Source organism: Tribolium castaneum, chromosome 5 (assembly GCF_031307605.1).
Source record: "Tribolium castaneum strain GA2 chromosome 5, icTriCast1.1, whole genome shotgun sequence".
Taxonomy (NCBI): Eukaryota; Metazoa; Arthropoda; class Insecta; order Coleoptera; family Tenebrionidae; genus Tribolium; species Tribolium castaneum.
In genome coordinates, this window is record NC_087398.1 from 13403385 (window position 1) to 13429275 (window position 25891).

General features: G+C 31.1%; 5 protein-coding genes and 1 non-coding gene across 9 annotated transcripts in view; 2 read left to right on the forward strand and 4 right to left on the reverse strand.

The window, feature by feature from the left end:
• Nucleotides 1-25891, forward strand: part of LOC659486 (uncharacterized protein) — a 169227-nt gene that overhangs the window by 98162 nt on the left and 45174 nt on the right. For all 4 annotated transcript variants that reach the window (XM_015979961.2, XM_064357139.1, XM_015979960.2 and 1 more), the window contains one exon: nt 25237-25476. In XM_015979961.2, the coding sequence (XP_015835447.1) occupies nt 25237-25476 (240 nt within the window). The remainder of the gene's footprint in view (nt 1-25236; nt 25477-25891) is intronic.
• On the reverse strand, nt 2175-3585 carry LOC659608 (uncharacterized). The gene is made up of 4 exons (XM_008201117.3): nt 3483-3585; nt 3273-3431; nt 2942-3216; nt 2175-2886 (listed from the first exon to the last, which is right to left on the reverse strand). Exons 2-4 carry the CDS (start codon nt 3279-3281, stop codon nt 2439-2441), a joined length of 732 nt encoding a protein of 243 aa, XP_008199339.1. The 5' UTR covers nt 3282-3431; nt 3483-3585; the 3' UTR covers nt 2175-2438.
• Nucleotides 8413-10440, reverse strand: LOC107397923 (probable cytochrome P450 6a13). Its single transcript, XM_015979964.2, has 6 exons — nt 10059-10440; nt 9755-9992; nt 9415-9707; nt 9015-9367; nt 8703-8966; nt 8413-8653 (listed from the first exon to the last, which is right to left on the reverse strand). The coding sequence occupies exons 1-6, from the start codon at nt 10238-10240 to the stop codon at nt 8421-8423; spliced, it is 1563 nt and encodes a 520-aa protein (XP_015835450.1). The 5' UTR covers nt 10241-10440; the 3' UTR covers nt 8413-8420.
• LOC100141704 (uncharacterized) lies at nt 13629-14484 on the reverse strand. Its single transcript, XM_001813048.4, has 3 exons — nt 14359-14484; nt 14097-14314; nt 13629-14053 (listed from the first exon to the last, which is right to left on the reverse strand). The coding sequence occupies exons 1-3, from the start codon at nt 14365-14367 to the stop codon at nt 13726-13728; spliced, it is 555 nt and encodes a 184-aa protein (XP_001813100.2). The 5' UTR covers nt 14368-14484; the 3' UTR covers nt 13629-13725.
• On the forward strand, nt 17021-17848 carry LOC103314639 (uncharacterized). Its single transcript, XM_008201119.3, has 3 exons — nt 17021-17156; nt 17223-17458; nt 17517-17848. Exons 1-3 carry the CDS (start codon nt 17148-17150, stop codon nt 17794-17796), a joined length of 525 nt encoding a protein of 174 aa, XP_008199341.1. The 5' UTR covers nt 17021-17147; the 3' UTR covers nt 17797-17848.
• Nucleotides 19207-20172, reverse strand: LOC107397924 (uncharacterized). The gene is made up of 4 exons (XR_010334468.1): nt 20072-20172; nt 19776-20023; nt 19397-19725; nt 19207-19344 (listed from the first exon to the last, which is right to left on the reverse strand). It is a non-coding gene; the product is annotated as an uncharacterized LOC107397924 (transcript).

Here is a 25891-nt window from a genome sequence, read left to right on the forward strand (position 1 = left end):
TGCAAAATTCTCAATACTTTTTAAGTTATGATTTTATTTTATCTAGTTTTGCTTATATTATCTATTTTTTCGTAAACTGTTTGCGCACTAACTTCGGAGTATACAGGGTGCTCAAAAACTGGCGCACCAACTCAGTGGTACGTTATTGAGAAGCAAGTGCAGATTACGGGAAAAATGTTTAAAAAATTCCTAAAGTTATATTTTGAAAAATCTGGAGCTACAAACTTATTGTGTTAACTTCTTTAGTTTTCATTATTTTTTTATGTATTTTTGTTTCATACCAAGTAATCGTTCCGTAACAAAACGATGAATAATTATTTTCAAATTTACTATCAGATTTTAGCAGTTTTTTTAATTTAAAAAAATTAAAATTCATCCAAAAAATCGCAATGTGTAGATGTGCCAACACTGGCAATTATTTCCTAGGAAACCGTTTCAAAAGTAATTTATTTTCATTGTTGCTCAAATTCTATTGCGATCATGACTGTTAGACAACGTTGCCACATATCATTTATCTAAAATCCGTTATTTATCAATAACTTTAATACAAAGAATTTTTATACTATTTTTACCGTTATATGTAACCAGTTCTCTACCACACACCATTGAGTTGGTGCGCCAGTTTTTGAGCACGCTGTATAATTAAAAGAGTTTTTCAATGATAACACACTTAATGGGGTTTCGTGGCTAAAACATTTTTTAACTGGGTAAAAATTCGGTTAAAGTTAATCAAAAATAAATACAATTAAAATTACTTGTTTTTTTGTCTTTAAATAGTTAATAATATTTACCAAATGCAGGGTGACACAGGGGTGCATAATCGGTCTATAACTTTTTTTAATTATTTAAAATATTGCGATTTTTATTATCCGATAGAGCGACTTAAAGTCCACAAACTGAAAATGTTTTTATTATACACAGGCTGTTGTATACAGGGTGGTGAACCAAAGTTACATTTTTTTAAATCGAACACTCTATATATTTTTACATGATTAGATTCTACGCAAAAAAATAAAGTTGCCTATGAATATTTTCCGGTAAATTTGCAACAGAAAAATTCAGAATATCCTGTAGTTTTAGGAAATAGTCAACTTTTACTTGAAATACGGAAATAATGTACAGGCTGTGCCAAAACGCAAAAAGTTGAATAACTCATTTTTTAATGGAACACCATGTATTTCTTTACATGTGTCGATTGCATTTTTCATAAGCTTTCTATTGATATGTGGTTTTTATAGCAAATTTACAATATTTCTTAAAGTGTTCAAAAAAATAAAAAATATATTTTTTATTTATTTTATTAATAATTCTTGATGAGTGAAATTCATTTATGTATCAGGTAATAATTAGATTACTTGTGTAATTAGTCACATTAGTACATATCAAAAAATTAATTACCAGTTGACTATCAGATTCTAGGCTAACACATTGTCTTGTAATAAAATATATTTTTTTGAAAAATCTCAAAAAATATTTTAAATTTGCTATGCAAACCCAATACCGTTAGAAAGCTTATCAAAAATGTTATCGACACATTTAATAAAATACAAGGTGTTCCATTTGAAAAAAATGAGTTATTGAACTTTTTGAACGTTTTGGCACACCCTGTACATTATCTGCGTGCTATAACTAAAAGTCGTCTACTTCCTAAAACTACAAGGTATTCTAAGTTTTTTTGTTGCAAATTTATAGGAAAATATTCATAAGCGACTTTGCAGTGATTTTTCAAAAATTGGTCTTTTTTCTAACGAAAAGTTGAATAATTCCGAAACGAAAAGAGATAGACCCATCATATTTATATAAAGTTACATTATTTTTTGCGTAGAATTGAATTATGCAAAAATATATAGGGTGATCCATTTAAAAAAATATAACTTTGGTTTACCACATTGTATACAACACCCTGTGTATAATAAAAATGTTTTTAGTTTGTGGACTTTCAGTCGATCTATCGGATAATAAAAACAGAATGGTAATTTTTCAAATAGTAAAAAAGTTATAGACCGATTACACATTGCTGGGTTACCTGTATGTAGATTACAAGAAATAATTAATGTCAGAAGTTATTAATAATTAATTCCTACAAAAATAAATCTATGTCATTGAAATGCAATAGCGAATAATCTACATGATCAATAAAACATTAAAATTAACAGGAAAAAGAAAGGAAAAAATAATTATTATTATGACATCTATCACAATATTTATTTGTTTAATTTTATGTTAAACAGGACAATGGCATTTATAGAAAAACGCAAAAAGAAAATTTAATATGGATCATTTTTTGAATTGTGAATGTCTAATTACAAAGTAACACAAACTTAAAAATGATTTTTCGTATAGTAATCGGTGTGTTTTTAAATAGGAAACATGTAACGTAATTATGTAGTACAATCTCAATTTAAAAACACAAGCAGTCTTAAAAATATTTGCCAACCCTAACCAAGGTTCCCTCCTGTCAACGTGGCGAGCACAGTAGAAGAAATAGTAACTTTTCCGCTTGCTGGCGCTCCTAGTCCAGCACCTCCTCCAAAGGCGCTGCCAAAAACAGAACTACTTCCTGGATAGCCACCAACTGTACCTGATGTTGGAAAACCACCACCTCCAGGGCCACCACCGATACCACCAATACTGCTACAAAACGATAATGAAGGTTGACTGACTTCTTTCAAAGTTGTTTGGGCAACGGTCAGATCTAGCAAAAACTGGCGGTAACCATTTTCATCAACTTTGTAACCAATTGTGCGAATATAAAAACCACCACTCTTTCTTTCAAAGTGCGTTGCAAATTGCCCTTTTATCTGGGCGTTTTGCGTGAAGTTTAGTGGCATTCTCACTTCTTCGAAATGTCCGTTGTAACTAAAATACTCGGTTATTGTCCGTACCCTAAAAAATAAAAATCGTAATAATTATAGTGAGAAAGGTTTGTATAGTTTTCTACCTCAAAGTATAATTCTCGGCTCCCTCATAGTCTAGTTTATTTTTAAACAGGTGTTTTTCGTCGTCTAGAAGTACTTTAGGGCCTGGAAATCCCAACTGATTGTAGTCATGTGGAGGGCCATACTTTTCTATTGTCTCCCTTAACACCCGCACGTCCTCTGGAATGTCATCAGGTTTATTAACACTTGATGGTGGCTGAAGCGTTGGCGCTTTTGTTGTTGGTGGTTCAGCACATTTGCCAAAACCGAACAAACACACTCCAAATATCAAGCAAAACTGCAAATTTGGTTTAATACCCAATGCAAAAGCTAATGGAATAATGGAAATATTACCAATTTCATAACGTGGCTCTGCTGGTTCCACTAACAAGCAACTGAACAGTTGCTCCAACAAGATGTAACCGGCGTTTATAACCTTGCGCCGGATTTTTTTTATGTAAAACAAGATTTTATTGTGAATGGGTTCTGCAGTGTAGAGGGCGTTCCCACAAACTGTAGATACATAATAATTATTCCACTAAAATATCGTTTTAGAAAATATACCTCTCTAGTTTAGATATAAACTTTTTGAGCCGTTAACTCCTGTCACAATAATTTTGTTTAACTGTACTTAAATGTTGCGATTGGAAGGACTATCAGGTCCAAGAACCTGTTTTGATGACAGCAGTTGCTGCAGTCTTTGAACACAAAAATTTTTCAAAATCTTAAACACTTGCGTCTTCGATCATTAAGTAAATTTCTTATAAATCAATAATTTTATTTAGAAAAGTAATGTCTTGTATAATTTTGTTAATTAGAATGACCTTTTCTTGAATTTGCTTATATTTAAGATTAAATCAACACATACATATGGGTTATATGTATAAGTTATAAGTTATAACTTATAAGACCTATTGCCGATTGGCTCACAGCATCTGTATTTTAAATTTATCTCACTGGAGAATAATAAATTTCAGAAAAAAATGTGATTAATTAATGCATTGGAACATTTTATATAAAACAAGTTTTTGATATAAGTGAATCAACTCGTATTTATGCAAATCTTCCAGAACCATTAGTATTTATTGCTAGTTAGGACGTAATAAGATATGATGGTAGGATGGATCCAATTAATAAGTAATAATATATGCATATTTAAGAACAACATTTTATTATTTAAGTTTTAAATAAAACATATTACCTGGTATCTATTAATGGTAACAAATAGAGAAATGTTCACATGTGATAAATTTGTGTCAATGAAATATATAACGTGATCAAAATAAAAAACAATCTGGTCAATGAAATCATGTTATAAGCCGGGAGGGAAAGAAGGAAATAAAAAAGGGATACTAATAAACTGCTAGGTAAGTAATAGTTATTTTCTAAATAAAATATTGCTAATGCTGTGTAATAAATTTTTTTATCTACACGAGTAGAATAGTCTTTAAACGTAGTTATTTGTTAATAATTCCCAAATTGTTTAACTCACTATTGCTATTGAATTCAATCAATGTGTGTGAATGTTAAAGATATTATGTAATTATTATTTAAGTATTTATAGCCGATTTAATATTCAAAAAGGTGAAATGGATATAAAAGAAATTCGTTAAACACAATGACTAGACATTCCTACCTAAAGAAGACCTACTCGTAATTGTAATCTTCATGCAATTATTCATAAATAGATTAATGGATAATTATTTGAATAATTAGTTATTGTAATAATAAACACCCAAAACTGGCTTTGGGACGAGCAGAAATTGTTTCATTAAAATGGAATTTTTATGGTTAAGTTAAGAAAATAACATTTGTGTAAAATTTTAAAATAAGCAACTTATAGTAATTAAAAAGGAAAAACTTGTAGGAGTAAAAAATATTTTTTTCCTGGACCATACATGAAATACGATGTTAGAATTTTAAGTATTTGTGCAATTTGTTGTTTTAAAATTATAAGATGGAACTGTTGTTTTTGTTGTTTTCCTAAATTGGTGATTCATTTTCTACTACTGGCTATAAAATACCGTAACATTTCGGTAGTTATAGGAAACCAGTTTTCACAAATAAATTACAATATCAAATTCATAAGTGAATCCTATATTAGAATGTTATGCAACGACAGATATTCTTTATTTAACATGGTGGCTCTTAGTAAATAAAGGACACGAAAAAAAATTATTTTGCTTTATTTGCTACAGTGAAAGTTTCTGACGTCCTTGAGTAATTGACTGGAATAAAATTTAACGACGTTAGGAGAGCTTCGTTAACAGGTTCTAAATATTTATTTACTACGTTTCGACTACGGCCGTTGTTATCTTCAGGCGGTCCATTTCACAATATGGGTGGATTTGATGTTATTTTTAGTAAAACTTGGGGGCGAATGTTTCATGCCACCCAATTTAAAACCACAATAACACCAAATATTCGCTTTTTTACAATAATTCACATTGTGACATACGGAAAAGTTTGACAGGGTACGAAAGATATTACATAAGACGACAAGTTGGGGTTCAGGATTCTTTATTGAAGCAATGTGACCTATTCTGTAGAAGAATGTTTATTTTTTTAGTCGCCAGTGATGTTTATTTGGCGCACCGACAAAAGAGCCCGCGACAAAATGGCCTACCGACAAAATAGCTCATTGATAAAATAGCCTAGAGAAAACCCATCACTTACATACTGGGTGTTAAAACATAAAATATTTAGGGAGGTAATAACATGAGATCAAAAGTGAACTGAATTAGAGCAGGCTGTGCCTGTAGAATTTTAGCTATGCGTTAAAAATTGATCAAAATTTAAAAACAAGTTTTCAAACATCGGTTTCTTACTCCAAATTATTCCAAAATTATGTTTATCACCCAACGAATAGCTTATATTGTGGAAAGCTATTTTCAGACGGATGAAAAAAATAAATGGATAGTGTAAATATTTAATTGGTGAATGCTTAACAGAGATTCGGGAGAAATATCTTAATTAAGTGTTTAATTACAGTTGATTGCATCAAAAACGGAAAACTGAATTTTTTACAATACAATTTGTCGTTTTGATGTGACATTTGTCGAATTAATTTTTATTCGGTCAATTACGAGACGATTTTTCTATAAAACCCATGTGTTTTATGGATATCATAAGACGATATTAGTGGTATTATGACCTAATAATAGACTGGCTGTGGATAAAATTATTTAGACGCCTCTGGTGTTGACGTTTGACTTTTTCGAAAACAGTAATTCTTAATTTTTGAAAAGTTTCTTTGTTTATTTAATTGAATATCTTAATCTCACAATTAAGCACCGAAGCTTTAAAACTACACAGTGCAGTACCACAAACATTGGTAATTTTTTTATAATTCACGGAAACTTAAAAAAAATTTATTTGACTAAGTAATGCCTCTAAGGATAATGTTATTTTTGTACTTATTGTTATAAGAATCTGACATTTTCATGTTATGATATTTTCTGTTTTTATTGCAATCAACTGTACCACACGTATTATATTTTGCAAGATTTGATAAAAACAATTAGCGAAGAAGGAACTGTGGTACAAAAAAAAGAGTCGTTCTTCCAAAAGGATTCAGGAAAATATGATATGGCTATAGTTGGCGATTTTATCAATGAAGGATGTAGTAAGGTGAAAAATAATCTATTTGGCAAACTATTAGGCCTGATAGTGTTTTTTGTATTGTTTCCAATACACTTTATTCAAGGTAAATATACTACAGGGTGCTCAAAAACTGGCGCACCAACTCAGTGGTACGTTGTTGAGAAGCAAGCATGTGTAGATCACGGGAAAAATCTTTAAAAAAATCCTAAAGTCATATTTTAAAAAATCTGGAGCTACAAACTTATTTTGTTAACTTCTTCAGTTTTCATTATTTTTTAATGTTCTTATGTTTCACACTAAGTAATCGTTCCCTAACACAACGATGAATAACTATTTTTAAATTTTCCATCAGACTTTCGCAGTTTTTTAATTTAAAATAATTAAAATGCATCAAAAAAATCACAATGTGTAGATGTGCCAACACTGAGAATTATTTCCTGGGAAACAGTTTAAAAAATAATTTATTTTTATTCGGAAATAAAATTAACTAGACGCCCTCTGGTGATGACTTTTGAACTATGTCGAAAACAGTAAAGAAATTTTCGTAATGCCACATTTAACTGACATTTAATGAATTGTTCAACAATTTTGCGTGTATAGTGTTAATTACTTACAATAGAAAGAATTACTTTAAAAGTACGTGGTGGTAAATACTAGCGTTGACTTTGGTTTTGTAGTTTTTCATGGTATAATGTGTTTATTGTTGGAACTTGAAAGTGGATAAAAAGTGAAAAATATTTAAATTTTGATTACAAAGTGTTATCAGACAGTTGTCTAATTAAAGATTATAAGTAATGGATCACAGCGAACACAAAGTTTGGCTCAAGAAACCAATAAATTAGTGAAGTGTTATGAATTTTAGGTTAGAATTTTCCACTGAAAAAATCATGAAATGCCGCGGTAAATCTACAAAACTACAATAAAGATTAACAACTGCTGATACATTTAAACGTAAATTATGCCAAAAGGTAGGCTTTTCAATGTCTTTGTAATAATTTTCCAATAAAGAAAGTGAACCAAACAGTCATTCGTTATTCGTGTTTTCCGCGTTATCTCTCATTTGTCAACATAAGTTTTTTGCATCAAAGATGAAATAATCATTCCGCATAGGCAATGTAATAATTGTGAAGCCCCAAAATTCGTACAACGCTCAAAATATCCGAATAAACATTTTCCCGCCATTTATGGTTACTGTTTTCGACCTAGCTCAGTGGCGCCCCCAACGGTAATTTTACTTCCGAATTGTTGATCAAATTCTATTGCGAGCATGACTGTTAGACAACATTGCCACATATCATTTATTTAAAATTCGTCATTTATCAATAACTTTAATGCAAAGAATTTTTTTACTATTTTTACCGTTATATGCAAGTAATTCTTTACCACACTCCATTGAGTTGGTGCGCCGGTTTTTGAGCACCCGGTATATTAAATATGATTGCAATATGCCCCATAATTGTGGTATTTTGTTATTATTTGAAGACATAAATTTTTCACACATTATGTGTCAGTGATTAAGAACAATTATTAAAATTAAATTTTCGTTTTTATTCAATTAGTACTTACCTAGGTACGAATTATAATTGAATACATTTTTATTCAACAAATTTTTTAATCGTTTGAAATTTGACCTTAATAATACGAGTAAATGCGACAAATCTTTGTCTAATTTTTTTATTTTTAATTTATTTGTTTACACATTTAAAACAATTTTGTAGTTATTAATGGGTTATTAATGGGCCGTTTTGTCGCTAGGCTATTTTGTCCGGGCTCTTTTGTCGGGTCACGGTTTTATTTGTCCCTCACCATCTTTTTCTGAAAACATTTTAATTTTTTGTAAACGCCTTTTACTCACGACAATGCATTATAACTGTACAATAATAAGACTCAATTTCATCATTATAATATATTTGGAAATATTACAAGGTACATTACATGAAAGCTTTTAATTTGATTGCATTTTTTTTTCTCAATCTTTTTAAAGTCAATCCAGAGTCCGCCAGTTGGTGTAACCAATGGATTGATGGGGTCATACTTAAGCGGCAATTTTGTTTTTTTATTTAGCGATAATTCAAAATTTTTGACGATGTAAGCCAATCCGACTTTAATTTGCAACAAACCAAACCGTTGTCCTAAAAAAAATAGTACAGTTTTATGAAATTTGTTCACCCTTCTTCAAACCTAAACAGGCTCTTGGTCCTTCCCCAAATGGCATGTGGGTACACTTTTTGATATTTTCCCGATTCTCTCCCAGAAACCTTTCAGGCTGAAAGCTCTCCGGATCTTCAAAATGTTGCGGGTCACTTTGAAGTGCATGTGTGGGTATTATAATCGGAGTCCCTTCCTCAATAACTAGGGGTTTATTTGTTTCTTTTAGCGTCCAAGTGAATGATTTGGTACATAATTTCTGCAACGAGTGAATCGGCGGCTGGATGCGTAGCGTTTCTAAAAAAAATTTACAAAATACAATATTGTTAATTTTCGGCACCAAACCTTGTATAACAGCCTCTAAATACGGCAAATCTTGCACTACTTCGTAGGGCATGTTGTTGTTATTATTATTGAACGCTTCAGTTACTTCTGCTCTCAATTTTGATTGCACGTCCGGATTTATGCTCAATTGGAACAAAACAAAACTCATCACAATCGAACTGGTCTCAGAACCATCAGCAAAAAATCCAGCCGCGTGAGCAGTGACATCAACATCAGTAAAATCCTGGTTAGTTTTTTTCAATTGACTTATAATGTGCAGAAAATCGTTGCGAACGATATTATTGACTTGTCGATGTTTCAAGGCGTCTGATACCAAATTCGTGAGTTTCTTTTCGACTGACTTTGTAACAAATCTGGAAATTACAACTGGACTCAATCCTAACACAAATTGTAGTTTTACCTCATGGGAAAGATTTTAGTAATAGGCGGAAAAAGAGTTGCCAAAAACATGATAATAATCCCGTAACTTCCAGGCGACAAAAACTCTTTCGAAAGTTTCCGGAATTCGCTGTTTTTCTCCTCAAAACACTTCCCCTCGATGCCAAACACTGCATCACCCACGTTGTTCAAGGTATAACGGATGCACAGTTCTTTGGCTTCATAGCCTTGTCCATTGGTCGCTTCCGGTACTCTCAGGATGTACTCGACCATTTTTTTACTGTTGGTTTCCAAGTAGGAATACAACCATTTCATCTGCGAATTTTAAATGTTACGATAGAATCTGGTTTTGTTAATTGTACTTTTCCGCTTGTAAATCCGGGGGTTAGTTGGGCCCTCACAGTTTTCCACTCATCTCCTTTCAAAACAAAGGGATTTCGGCCAAAAAGTGGGTCATGTTTCTTGTCCACATCGATATCGTTGTTCCGGAAATGTTGGAAGGATTTTGTTGTAATTTCTTTGAGTAATTCAGGATCACGAACTAAAAGGACGGGAGTTTCGGATCGGAATAAGCCCACGACGGAAGCGTCTTTGTATTTCCTGGGCAAATAATTTATTATTCATTCATTTTATTAAAAATTAAACAATAAAAAAAAGTGTGCGTACCTGTATATTTCGGTGTATATTTCGCCTGGTGATGATTTTAAGATGAACGATTTTCCGAGATTTCCCACAAGGAATGATGGTTTGGGGCCAACGACGCCACGCTTTTTCCAATATGCATGGTTTATTTTTACGAAAAAGTAGCAAATTGTGCAAGCGAGGATAAACAAAACTATAGGTAGCATTGCGGCTTCAATTCTGACTACATGTACTTATCTAACAACTTTTGATAGAGAGCAAGGTCAATTTAATATAATTGTAAACATGATCGGATAAATTGTGACATGACGAATCATATTTTCAACAGGCGTTCGATTCGGATATTTTTTAGAGCACATAATACCTCCTACTCAAGTAAAAAATAGCAATTCATTTGATCCATATGACATAAATGCTAAATTAATAAAGATTGTACAGTACGTTATTATATACCATTAACAAAAATTATAAGTAGATGCATTAGAGAATCTTGTTTTCCATCGTCATTAAAGGTTTCAAAAATTATACCAATTCATAAACGTTACGGATATAATACAATTATTGGCAAATTTTTTTGACACTTGTTCTCAGTTAAGTATCTGAACAACTATTAAAAACTCAAATTGACACTTATTTTAATTACTACAATTTTTATTCAACATCTCAATTTAGCTGCCGATCCAACTGTTAAACCAGCCTGGTAGTTAATAAATTAAGTGAAAATACAGGATGTATTAGAAATACATGTGTTATTTTTAACAGGTCACAGAGCTCAACAAATTATTAATTTTTTTGTAATTTTGCAATAAAAATTTCGGCAATTTTTTTTAAATTTCGAAAAGGTACTATATTAGAACGTGTGCCCGCCTGTGGATACAAAAATAAAAGTACCGAACTACAGTAAAGCTTCTCAACAACGAACACCGATGGGGAATTTTTAATTGCCCGTTGTAGAGAGATGTCCACTAATGGAAGGTCGAAATTTTAATATAGGTTGTCCGTAGTGAAGAGGTGTCCGTTATTCGGAGCTCTCCATTAAGGGAGGTTTCACTGTATTTTCGTGATAGAAACTGACAATGTGAGCAATTTAAAACAACAAAGAAAATTGTTGCTATGAATACAAACTATAATTATTAAACACTGACCGGCTCGTTTACACACAAGAAAGGAGGAAATACAGTGAAAATAATACATAAGAATTTTCTAAAATGTTATATAGAAAAGTAAAAAGTGTTGTATTTAATGAGTTTTACTACCCACGTAGTAAAATTAACACACGTATTTCTGATACACTCGGTATACTAAATAGTTTTTAGTCTAAAAAAATTACTTATGCATCTTTGATTTACATCTCCAAGGCTTTTGACTTTGTAAGCCCAAGTGTTTTACTAAGCAAACTAAAATTATATCTTTTTTGCGTCAGAACTATCAAACTAATACAATTTTATATGAACGATAAGAAACAGTGTTGTTGTAAATCAAACTGAATTCTTACAAAAAGAAATTAAATATGGAGTTCATAAGGATCTGTCATGAGTCCTAACTCCCACCTACCTTGTTTGTCATCTTTATAAAGGACTTCCTTTTTCTTTTACCTTGTTCCAATTTTTTTTTGTCCATGATACCAGACATAAACATCGATTGAATTGTGAGCAAATTCACTTGGCCAAGGTTCAGTGAAACGTCAAAAATAAAATAACTAAGATATATAAAATGTATAAAAATAAAATAAATAAATAAATAAAATATAATAAAAAACTAATTAGTACATCAAGTAATAAAAAAAAATATTCCTGAAGAAATTGAAGATTTTTTTTTAATTTCATTTACTTTTCGAATAAGTTATTAAAACATTTCTACAATTACTACAATTTCTTTGTAAAAAAATATGCTGAAAAATGACCTTTAATTCAATTATATGGCTTTTAAACCAGTGCCTTTTATTAAATTAAATTATTTTTTTGTTGGTAACGTTTTAAGCTTTCTTTTTAATATCTGAATCCTAGATTATAAACACTATTTTAAAACACGTTTCCGATAGCAACGTGTTTTCACTATTTTAAAACACGCTTTTTAACAAAAAAAAACTGAATAACACTCATACGAAAACGCTTAAAGTTTTCGGGTATCTTGGTATGTAACTCGCATACGCTGGTTGCATAACGACAGCCCTCGAATTTTAAGCTTGTGTTTTCGTACTCGTATTATTAATAACTATAAAGTTGCGTTCCGAGCTAATTACTAAGATTTTCTGAAAATTTTCACCACAACGTCTCAAAATGACGAAAGTTCTTAAGTTTCAAATATTTTTTTAACTATTAGATAGGTAAATGTTAAAGCTAAAAAACTTAAAAATTATCAAAATTAGCATAAAAACGCCAAATTAGCAAATATGCTTTAAAAAATGTGTTTATTTGAAACAGCTTAATTTTCTTATATCGACAAAGATATGATTATTAATTTACAATAAATGATTAGCAAATTTCTAGGAATCTGAACTCTAGTTGTGTATGTTATGTGATGTTCAGTAAAATAAAAGTCTCAGTGTATATACAGTGAATGGTTTAGCAAACACATGAAGGTAGATAGAGAATGACAAAATCAAATAAAATTCGAAAAAGCACAGTTTACCTAAAAAATTATTTTGAACACATGGTCCTAAATTTTGAGAACTGGGATAATAAACACTAGCGTGTACTTCAAATTATCGACCAAACGGCAGACCACTCCGTAATATTTGCATTTTAATTTTTCAGTAATTTTTTTCTAAATAGACAAAAAAAAGAAATTTGCCAGAGCCGGGATTCGAACCTAGCTCACAAAAAATTTTCAAAATGTTTTTGCGCTACAATGTCCATTTTGCTCACCTGCTAAAAACTACCGTAAGCCACACAGTGGCTCTCAACAGATGGGTAAATAATTTTTTTTTAAAGAAAGTATTAACTTTTTCAAAAATTACAGAAGGGTTTTCAACTCTTCTGAACATGACACATTTACAGAAATAATACTGGTAAGCTATTTCCTAACACCCTGTATTTCAATGGTTCTTACTTATTCACAAAAATAAAAATTTCTACATTGATATAATCATGCTTATGACACCAAAAAATTTAACTTGTATTGACCCAACTTCTTAAGGTTGTCCACATCAAAAATAGCACAGGATATTACTGTGTTCAATTTTATAATGCACCTCTTTTATCTTTTAAGAATCTTGTTTTTTAAACACCGAATTAAAATGATTCTTGTAAAAAAGACTTTTTATTCCTTTGATGAATATTTAATTGTTTCATTATAATATTCACAAATGTAGAAATTTCGTAAAATGTTTGTACATAATAACCTAGATCTACCTGTCTATCTAAAAAAATACAAAGCAAAACACCAAAAGAACGAGAGGAAAATCTTTTTTTGGATAGGTATACGCTGAAACACTCTGTATGTATAGTATATGTATTCAATTTTGTTAAATGCTTTGTCCAAATATTTTAATTTAAACATTCTATACCTATATGACGTAAATTAATATTTTTATGGTAATTTTAATATTCACTATCAAAACACGAGATCCACGTATGAAGGAATCATTAAAAATAAATTTTATAAAACATTTTATTGAACACACATCAGTTTAATAGGATTAATAAATAGGAGTTTTTGTCCAATTTTATTAAAATTAATTATCACGAAATTACCCTACCGCATTCCCTCCTGTTAAAGTTATGAGCACAGTTGACGAAATCCCTTTTGCTTCACCTTTAGGGCCGCCCCCGCGATAAATAACTGTTTCGTTGTAAACCGATTCAGTTGAATAAGTGGACAAGTCGATCAAAAACGGTTTGTAACCATCCTCATCAGCGGTGTAACCAATGGTTCTGATGTAATAACCTCCGTTTTTTCGTTCAAATCTTTCAGCGTATTGTCCTTTCACTTTCAGGATCACTTGATTACCAATTTCCTGTAATTCACCCGCTTCGTAGCGTTCCACGTATGCCAGTTGATTCAATTTCGTGTAATACCTAAAGCAGCAATCGTATATTTAGCCACTAGAAGGTTACTTACTTAAAACTGTATTTCCCCGGATTATCGTTTCTAAAATCAATGATTAACGGTATTTTGTCTACATCTTTTTTCGTAAATTCGGGCCCAGGTAAGTCGTTTAAGATTCGTGGCGCCCCAAACAAGAGGATGCTTTGTTTCAACATTTGCTGGTCTTCTTCGTCCATTTTAGTTTCTTCACATTGGCAAAAATATATCACAAACAAATTGGCAATTACCATCTGAAAAAATCGTTGATGCAATTATTAGTGTTTATGTTTCTTACCAGTTTCATGATGCATCCTTGCAGACATGAAGCCACTGAATAACAACAACTATGTTTTAAATGTTAATGAATGAACATAACAAAAGTAGTAACGCAAGATTTCACTCAAGATTCCACTCACTCTTTACGGCATATAACTCATTTGTAAAAATTTTACTACGTGTGGCCTTGGCGGTCGCAACCTTTCCGCGTAATGATGTTTCTTAATTAGATATAAGTATACTCATTGCGGATAAATAGGGATAAATTGCAGTCTGCAATTTTTGTTATTACTTGCATGCATTAATTATCGGTGTCATTTTTATGCAATATGATAGCAACAGAAGGCAAGTAGATATCAACATTTTCGAAAAGTTAAATGAAGAGTAAGTGGGCTAAACTGCCCAAAATACATTAGATAAACAAATACCTGATCAAATAAAGAAAAACAAACATATTAAAAGAGTAAAGTTTTTAATCTCACAAGTTTAGTAGATGCGATCATTTTCAGTGCTATTGTTTAGCTACTAAGGAATGTCTAATGCTTCACATATTTATTGATTTATATGAATTTCAATTGCGTTTGATTAAGAGGGTTAAAAATGATATACTACTTTTGTAATAATAATTGATTAATAATTAATAACTACAATCATAATCTTTTTAGAAAAATATGGACAATTATTTGCTGCTTGAGGCTATTTTAATTTTTTTGCATTCATTCTGTATGAAATCATTTGTTTTTTATGACTAATGTACATAACACATCAGAGTAAGTAATAAAATTTAAATTTATATTTATTAGTACTTTATTACTGGTTAATAATAAAAATAATAATAATAAAAAAGTCTTTATTTAAGAAAAAAAATGTGATCAGGCGAAGTCTAGCTAACGCTACTTTACTTAACCTCTCACAAAATAAAACCAAAACTAGAAGTAAATGCAAAAAAAAAGATAAAAATAATATTAATTTAAGAAAATAATATAATTTTTAAATAATACTAAAAGAATAGTAGATATGTTTTGAATACTATTAAAAGAATTAAAAAATTATATAAAAAAAAATTATAAAAATAATAAAACAAAAAGAAAACAAATTGTTGAGGTAAGCAAAATAGAGTGAAACATCAAACATTTAAAATAATAATCAACTTTTAACCATTTTAGTTCATTAATTTTAAGAGAAATGTGATCATATTTTGAAGTTTTTGAAAATTAGCCTACAATAATTATTTTGAATTTTCTGTAAGTAGAGTTGATACATGGCTAAAAATAAATGAGACCGTAATTTATAATTGGTAATATAAATTTCTCAGGGTTTTTCTTAATTTGATGGTAATTATACCACGATTTTGGTAAAGTAGATGCACACTCACGTAACTAAAAACTATTTATTACTAAAAGAAGGACATGACTTTTGAATCGTAGTTCTTGATTAAAGACAGTAGTTTTATACGTTTGACAATTTTTATTTTAATAATATAAAAAATAAAAATAAATAAAATATAAAATATAAAATATAAAATATAAAATATAAAATATAAAATATAAAATATAAAATATAAAATATAAAATATAAAATATAAAATATAAAATATAAAATATAAAATATAAAATATAAAATATAAAATATAAAATATAAAATATAAAATATAAAATATAAAATATAAAATATAAAATATAAAATATAAAATATAAAATATAAAATATAAAATTAACAGTGTAAAAAAAATTATAATAATAATAATAATAATAATAAAAATAAAGGAAAACACCTTTCAGATAATGTTAGTAGTTTTTGAGTATTTCTCGCAAAAGTTTATTGTCTCTAGGAAAAAATGGTCTAAAATTAATCATTTCCTTCTAAGCTAAAGCTTAAGTCGTTCTTTTGAGCAAGAATAAAGCTTTTTTGCTTCTTCTATAAAAGTTTTCTAGTTTTTAAGCAAAAAATTGTCTGGAAATTGGTATTTCCGGTCAAAGTAAGCAGTTTTCAGATTTCCTTTACAAAGTTATTTGGACTTTAAGCAAAAAATTGTCTTGAACATATTGTTTTCAACTAAATTAATGCATAAATTAATGTCTTGAGCTAGAATAAGGTTTTTTTGTGTGTTCTATGTGAATTTTTATGTTTCCAAGCAAAGAATCGTCAGTAAAATGATGTATTTGGCGAAAATAAGCACTTTTTAGCTACTTTTTAAATTTTCAAATAGTATCCGATTTTTAAGCAAGAAATTGTCAAAGATTAAACATTTTTATATACACTGCTGCATAAACCGTTATAACGATTAAATAACAAATTAAATAATTGTATTAAAAATTATTAAATTTGGTCAAAAATGACCAATCATTTACATTTTCTAAGCGTTTATTTAGCAAAAACTTAATTATTGTGCAAGATTTTTTAAGAAGTAAGCCAAATTTGGTACTTGTTTAATAAAAACAAGAAAAAAAACTTGATTTTTGGGTTTAAAGTTTTCAAAGTCGAGTAATATCAATGCAGTACTTAAGGACTTATTTTTATTACACTTTTGACACACTGGGTTATTAAATACTGACAGGATGGGAATCCACAAATTACATCATTTTACTTAAGGCGCCACTACCTATACAAAATTGTGCCAGTCAATAAACTATATATGCTTAGATTTTTTAATTTATATGCAAGCAGAAGCAGTTTATGAAAGTAAAAAATTTGGAAATTTTTATTTGCATATTTACACCTTCAACCTTGAGGTAGCTTCAAAATGCTTGAGTTATTGTAGAAATCGGAGAATGTCAGTTGGTACTGGGTTTTGACGAAACCAGCATCATGAAACTGGTAAACATTTATATTATTATTAAAACTTTTGTCTTAAGCCCAACTTAGTTATAAAATTTCTTGCAGGGCTTTATAATTTTGACATATATTTCCGTGTCTCTAACTCACGCAAGGCCACAACATTCCGTCTCACAAGAGCGATTAGCTCGTGTGTCTAAGGAAGCCTTTACTCATTTTGGCCCTTTTAAAGATTACAAAAGTTTCGGCATACCTTCAATCAAAGGTTTCTTCGATGAACCCGACAATAAGCATCCTCATAAGTTCAATTCAACTAATGACGGGTCAGGAAATTATTATTTCGGGTGAGAGAATAAACTGCAATCACGACATAGTTTGTGTTTTGTTTTCGATATGTTTTAGCTTTAGTTCGTTTGGTCTAAAACGTTATGAAATAGGCGAATTGAAAAATGTGGGCACCGATGATGAAATTCAGACTGTAAGAGGACAATACCAGGAGAGATATGTGAATGAGGACGGAGTTCATGTCGTTCGAACAATTGGTTACGTGGCCGACGAAAATGGCTATCGACCTTTTCTGATATCTATAAGTTTTGTGTTATCCACAGCAGTACCTGATTCGAAAAAAGGGATCTCTTCTGCTGCGTTGGGTAGTTTGATCGGAGGGAACGCTTTAGGATAGAAGCTTGTTTTGTGAACAGAATGAGCAAAAACAATAAAAAGTTTGAACGACATCTTCTTCATTATTCTCTCATTGCAGTGGACATTCGCTCAAATGTCGCAAAAAATATTAAGCCAAGACTACGGATAGCTAAAGGTTAGGATACGAAACAACGAACAAATAAAACGTTCCCATCCTCGGAGTTGTTCCGTTACGGTTTAAGTTTTCTGAACAAATGGTTGTATTTGAATAACGGTTAACACATAGCAAACAAACAAAAATACAAGTAGATAGAGCATTAAATTCTCAATAGTAAGGCATGTAAAAATAATGCAAACTATATTTTAAAAAATTTAAAACTATTATCAATTTGTTCTCTACCTCATATTTTTCAAAACGCTGCGAATACGGTTACAGATGCAAGAAAAATGTTACATAGGAAGTTATAGAGAATTAAATTTCCTCCAAAAAAGTTCGCGAATCTGTATTCTTATCTTTAAACATTTAGGCCCCAAAGTTGTCCAAAGACGTTCAAGCGACGGATTTGCGGTGGTAAAGTATTGAAAAATTAATTTATACCCAAACCGTTGAAGATAAAAATATGGTGTCGCAGACTCTTTTTTAGAAAATTTAATCCTCTACAACTTTGTTCCTTACACTTTTTTCGTATCTCCAACCGTATTCGCAGCGTTCGTAAAAATAGAAGGTGGAACACAATTTGATAATTCTAAGCGATAATTTTCAGCGCATCGTTGCATATTTACCAAAACGCTGGAAATACGGTTGGAAATACAAAAAAAGTGTAAGAAACAAAGTTGTACAGAATTAAATTTTCTATAAAAAAGTCTGCGACACTATATTTCTATCTTCTACGGTTCAGGTTTAAATTACTTGGCAAAATGAAACAAATCTGTCGCTTGAGCGTTTTTGATTGTCTTTGGGGCCTAAACCTTTGTAGATAGTAATATGGTCTCGCGGACTTTTTTAAGGGAAATTTAATTCTCTACAAATAACTTTCTAACATTTTTCTTGTATCTTTAAAAGTATTCGCAGCGTTTCGAAAAATATGGGATGAAGTGCAAATATTAATTTTTTAATAATTTTTTTCTCATGTTTCTTATGTAAATTTTAGTTATTAGTTTCTGTCAGTCTGTTAAGCGTGCAAAACTTAACAATTCAGCATTTTTTTTCCAAATATTTAGTAAATTGGTTGGATTTTAATTAATTTAATACAATTTACTGCCGAGACGGTAAAAAGGTCGAAGCGCCCTCATTTTTACTCTGCCGTACTACTTGTTTGGGTTCAGATTTTGTATCCGTTTCGTCTCCTAAGTTATAGTCATCTGTAGCCAAGACATTGACTAAACAACATTGATTTCATTAAAAAACAAAATCAAACTTATAGTACGTACTTATGAAATAAATTCAAAATGAAACAGGAAACAAGTTTTTAATTGTAGAAATTGTACAGAATAAGGACAACTTAAACCGCAATATAGTTGTTTACGCATTTGTAGATTTTGTCGTAGGTCAAGAATTAATAATATTCTTACTTCTTCAATTAGAATTCTAAAAAATAAATACTTTTGGTATTTTGGATTTATGTTACTTTACACTTTACATATTCAACCCAAATTTCCTCCTGTCAGTGTTGCTATCACAGTTGATGAAATCGCAATTTTTGGTCCCATTGGAATCCCAACTAAATGAGCAATTGCATAAACGAGCATATAAGTGGTTTTAACTTTTGAAAGGTCAAGTAAAAATGGTTGGTAACCATTCTGGTCGGCCGTATACCCAATAGTTCTAATATAAAATAATTCTTTTCCTCCATCAATTCTTTCAGCGAATTGCCCTCGAACCGTTTGAATCGTTTCATTGCCTATTTTTTTAATTTCCCCAACTTCGTAGCGCTCGAGATAGGCAAATTTTTTCGTTTTTGCATAAAACCTAAATCAATAATTCTCAATACGGTTTTTAATTAGAAAAACTTGCTTTACTCAAAACTATAGTTTCCTGTTCCACTATTATTAAATTTAACTTCTGTAGATACGTCATTTAAATTGCTTCTGGTTAGTCGAGGTCCCGGCAAATCGAGCGTACTCATAGATCGTGGCGAGCCATAAAGTTGGATACTTTCTTTAAGAATTTCCTGGTCTTTTTCTGATTCAATTTCAGCGCTAGATTTAGTGACATTTTTTTCAGCTGAGCTGAAGCAAATAAACACGAAACACAATTTTATGAGAACCTGCAAAAACTTAAAATTATTAACTATGGGGGTCAGTTCACAGCTCACCAATATCATTATGCATTTGTACCAATCACTCAACTCACAAAATGAGAAAACACGTTTTTGAAGGAACTTGAGGAGCCTTGAATGAAAGGAAGAGCAGGTTTTACATAAATGTCAGTTGATTTTACAATTAAATTATTGAAACGATTTCACACACATTTGAGACTAATAAAATTTTTATCCGTTTGTGTCATCATTTGATTTAAGTTCCGTTAATTTGTGATTGAAATAACACTAGGAAATAATACTAGTTACATTTAAAAATGTTTGGAAATAAGTAAAACAAGTCAGTTTACAAGATAAGAAGCCCGGAAAATAAGATTGTGGCTGTGACAATGTAATCTACAAACTACAAAGTGGAAGCTGGTGTATCATTCTAAAGTTAGATGGACGGAATAATAGAAAATTTAACTTCACAATTATAAATTCATACTTACGATTATTACGAACGAAATAATGAAAAACATTTGTTAGTTGATGAACCAGAGTTAATTATTTAATAACAAACTGTTGTTATTGTAAGTTAAAATAATACCTACAAATTGTTATTAAGAGGGAGAATACCCACGCTAAAAAGCGTCGAATTTCAACCATTTTCCTCGGTGTTTTAAGTAACGTTTTTTAAAGTTATTTACAGCATATATTCTTCTACTGGGGCTGTAGGTGCAAAAGTGTTTTAAAATGCTGTAAGCGCTTTATTTAACTCAGAAAAAAATCCTGAAAACTGAAAAAAAATTGGTGTATTTTGAACATTATTTTCCATCAACATTGTGTGTTAAAGGGAAAATAAATTACTTTTGCACCTGTAGTAGACTCTTGGGAATAAAGCTGCTTTTGTTTGAACTTGAAATTGTCAACCGTTAACTGGTAAAATTTTTAAAACAAACTTGCGGTTCTGGCCTATGATTTCCGCGATCCTTCGGTTCAGTGTCGTACATTAATTTTCGTGGGTTATGTCCGGGAAGCACTTAATTCTAATCCAAATTTAGTTTTTCGATTTGGAGTTACCGCGTTTTTATAAAAATTCTTGAAAAACTTAAAATTGGTCAAATATTTCATTTACATCATATCTTCCTTGTTAATAAATCTATAAACTTATTTTTTTTTGCAAAAAATTGCTCAATGAATGTATTTTTTAACGTAAATACAAAAATTTTAGTATTGAGAAAAGAAAACTGAGAAAATTGGCCAACACGACGAGTACAAAGGAAATTACGCGGCAATGCCACTTCAAGCCCATATCGCAGTAACTTTAAATTGCAATAACTTGCTGAGTGTTAAAGATATCGAAATGATTCTTTCACTCAAAACTTATCTAAGCTATTAGCTTTATTTCATCTTGATTATAGGTCTATATTTTAAGATAAAAAAATTTCTCGCATCTCGAAAATTTAACTACACAAATATGAAGAGTTACAAGAAAAATGCAATTTTCTCAGTTTTCTTTTGTCCAAAGTAAAATTCTTGTCTATTCGTTAGAATCTTCATTCACTGGGCAATCTTTTGCAAAAAATAAAGTTTCTAGCTTTATCCAGAAGGAAGATATGTCGAGGTAAAACAAAATTTGACCAATTTTGAGTTTTTTAAAAATTTCCACAGAAACGTCTTTTTCATTATGAAGACAGATCGAAATCGAAAAACTAAGTTTGGATTTGAAATCAGCAGAAAATTTTGCATAAGAATCAGTTTAAAAAAACCTGTCCTCCAACCCGGACGATCAAATAAATTATACTCAGTGTCATAAAAATTGTAGCAAGGAATAGGAATTTTTTGACTAAACTTGGTGCAAACGTTAGGCTGTTAGCAGGTAATAAATGATTAAATATTGAACCATTTTAATCAAGTGGTAAAGGAGTTAACTCTTTTACCAGCAAGTGTTGTTGTTTTTCCAACTTCTTGCGTTTCTGACAATTTTTAAAGTGTTTTTTTAACTCGTTTAGTTTGTAGTGTTTTAAAAAGGAAAATATGTCTGGAGTTTGACAAAAATTACCAACAATTAAACAAATTAAAATAAAAACACAATTTTAGGGCTTCGAATAGGGGTTTTTTCATTTAGAGAAATTGCTATTTGTTTAAAAAGTAATCCAAGTACCAGTATACGATGTTAGTTAGTCATTGATTAGAAAAGACTCAGCACTACGGAGAAGAGGAAGCAGATTTTTTGAAAAAACAAATGAAGTCCAAAATGGTCATCTTCGGATTATGGCAATAATTCAAGTAGATTAAAAAATTCTGAGCCATAGTTTAGTTCGAAAGTCGTCGAACTTTACTTCTGACCGTTTACTATCGAATTAGGTCATTTGGACTGCTTCTTGTTGGATTTTCTATCTATGGGAGGGATGAGCAAAATCACAGCCTAAACCTGACACATAAAAACTTTTATTTAGAAAGACAACGTGTTTCTACCACAAAGTAGTTATTCTCAGGTGAAAATATACACTGTATACATTGGTTTAAACACGTGGAGTTTCAAAATAAAAGTTTGATGTCGCAGGCTTAGGGATGCATTTTTGCCCATTTCTCCCATACCAAGTAAATCCAACAGGAAACAGTCCAAATGATTAATATCGATGGTAAACAGTCCGAAGTGATAAAAGACGACTTTTAAACCCACCCATTGGACAGAAATTTGTCTTGTAATTAAATTATTACCATAATACGAAGACGACCATTTTGGACTTCATTTGTTTTTTTTTAAGGTATGCTTTTCCTTCCGCACTATTCTGGGCCTCCTCGAGTCCATAACTGATGACATCGTTTAATGGTACTTCGATTTTTATTCAAATCACTACCAATTTCTCTAAACGAAAAATTATTTGTAATCTAAAAATCATTCCTTTTTCAAAACTCTTTATTTGTTAGTAATTTAGGTTTTGTCGTCTCCAGGCCTAAGTGCGCTTTTAAAACACTTAAACCAAAACGAATTTAAAAAAAAAAACGCATACAAAGATAGTTGGAAAATCAATAAATTGGAAGAATAACACTTGCTTAGTAAAAGAACTTAAATGTTAAAAACTCTCTTACCACCTGATTAAATTCGTTCAAATTTTAATGATTTATTACTCGCTAATAGTCGATCATATGTGCCAAATTTTGGCAAAAAATTCAAATTCCTTCTTGGTGTTGCAATTTTCATGACATTGAGTATTTAATTATATTGCGCGCCACTGACTGGACCCTGTCCTGGCCAGTTGACTTAGAATACATAAAATAATTAAGTGACTGCAAATGACTTTTTGCCGTTTAGATGCGAAGTCGAGGAATTTGCGTCAAGTGCAAAATCTGGTGAAAAAAGTGCTTTACTTATTTCTACCTTTCGTGAAGTCGCATCAATTTTGTGCTTTCCTAGATCAAAAGCTTTTCTCCCATTAAATATCACAAACTCAGTTTAGTTTGAATTTCCATCTCTAATGAAAGAGCTGAATAAACAAAACAGTTTTAGCATAAAGCCTAACAATGGATGTAATCCGGCCCTGACTAGTTAAAGTAGTTTGAAATGGCATAAGTCAGGTAAATCTCCCCTTTATCAAGCCCTTCAAGCTACTTAAGAAAAAATGGAAAACCTTACGCAACTTTTCCAAAATTTCCCTCCCTGCTGTGCACCTGACGTAACTTCCTTAACGAGCCATTATATTTTTTACATAAAGCTCAGATGTTCTCACCAGAAGTCGCTTGTTATCCTCGGAAAAACATGAGTAAGTTGTTTCCTTTGTGTCACACATAATAACTGGATCGATTATTGTATAAAAGCGAAATTTGAGTTTGCCAAACTTCCGAGACGTTTCTTTTTATTTACAATATTCTAAATAAATCTCTTTCGTCGAGGAATTAACGAACTGCACCTTGATGGCTCACAAATCCTTGCCTGCTCCTTTGTGTATAATTAAATGAGGTGATAAAAGACAATTTGTCTCGGGGAACTACTTTCGCAATCTTTACTGTCTTTTGTGTAATTAAATTTTAAACTGAAATCGCATTACATCAAAGGAGAGCAAAAAGCGCAATAAGACGGTGATGGTCTTGCGAAAAGGACTGAACAATGCGTTTTCCTAAGTACTTTTTTATTATCTTGTTTAACACTCTCGAAATTTAATTGCAGGTGGGCATTATGCTGGGGAAAAACACAAGCGCAGGGTATTTCAGGAATCTGAAATTAATTTCAGGATTCATATTCGCCTTTGTACATTTTTAAAGACTGGAATTTTACATATTACATTTTTGCTTTCTTTCGCAAAATCCAAACAAGGAATCCAGCATTTGGACGGTCGCAAAAACATCGGATTAAAACCCTTTTAAGTCATTAATTTTTTCTGGCGAAGGGTGTCTGTGGAGCGAAAAAAATATTGTTTCAAACCCTGAAAAGGTTTTGCATCTTATCACTTTTACGCTTCACTTATTAGTGTCCAATTGAAATTCCAATGTTGCTTCAATCGACACTTTTTGCCATAGTAAATTGGCGTCGCGAAAACAGCTTTCCTCAATTGAATTCAATGTTTTCAAAGTCTGAAGTTAATTTTGGTTGGAACTTTTAGTTGTTTTATCAGCGGCTTAGTTTAAAGTTTAATGATTTGTATCGGATTTATTTTATTTTGGCTGAAATGTTCGCAAGGCGTTTATTTATTTAATTACGAATCTTGGAAATTGTTCGCAATAAAACTAAAATTTTAATCAAAAAAATCACTGAGGTGGAAAATTCAAATCAAATAATCAAATGTCGACAGACTCTTGACTTTGATGTAAATTATATAATTGGCGGGCTTGTTAGGACTTCTTTGGTAATATTTGAAATAACAGTAATTAGATTTTTTTCAAGAGACTCAATCAGCCGTTGACCTGAATGATTAATTTACTCGAAAGTAACTCGGCGTGAAATTAATTAAAAGTACGATTTCGTTCACGATTTTTTTCTGTAATTGACAATTTTGTGAAACGTTTTGGCCAAGTTTAAATTTCAAATGAGATAAATCACTGTGGTAATGTGAGTCGACGTTGTTGAAAATTGTTACCGAAGTTTCATTTTTATTTTCAATTATCGTTCTTTGTTCTGACGCAAAATTTTTAAGGTTTTATTAAATTCTTCACATTGCTGAATGCAAACACCGTCTAAATTGCCTCTGACACACAAAGAAAGCAGCTTGAACTAAGTTGATTTCGTTTATTTTTTCAAGGAAAGTGGTACATTAAAACGGGGCTGCGGTCGCCGTTGGACTAGCCTGAAACAACACCCTCGATCATGTACTGAACCCCTCACAGAAACCGGAAACAGCAGCGGCCTTTCAACCCCTTCGACCACCAACACAAGCCCTCTTCCGGTGGCCGCGGGCGAGGGTACCAGGAAGAGTAATTGGCAGGTGATTGAGCACTTTAGTTCAAAGGATAAAGGAAGTCTTTCATCAAGTCTGATAGCGGTAAGTGCTCGCGTTGTTGTTGCCAGAGTGTTAATTGATAAATTAATAACACCGGTCTGCAAAAATTATTTTTTACTCCTGCTTATTACTATGCGTGATTATTATAAAATTAAACGAACTTACCCAAGTGAAGTTCAATTTTAATTATATGAAGCGCCTCGTCCGAATAGATCACTATGTAGTATACCCATTTCCGTTAGATGGTAGCACACACTTCAAAGCAAATAAATTTGCGCGCCCTGTCACCTGATACTCCCTCTCGCGGCGCTTTGTCATTATTTCAAAGCTGTCGGTGATGTTGCAACACTGAATAGATCACGGGAAAAAATTGGGTCTGTATAGATCGGGAGGGAGTGATCTATTCGGACGAGGCGCTTCATATAATTAAAATTGAACTTCACTTGGGTAAGTTCGT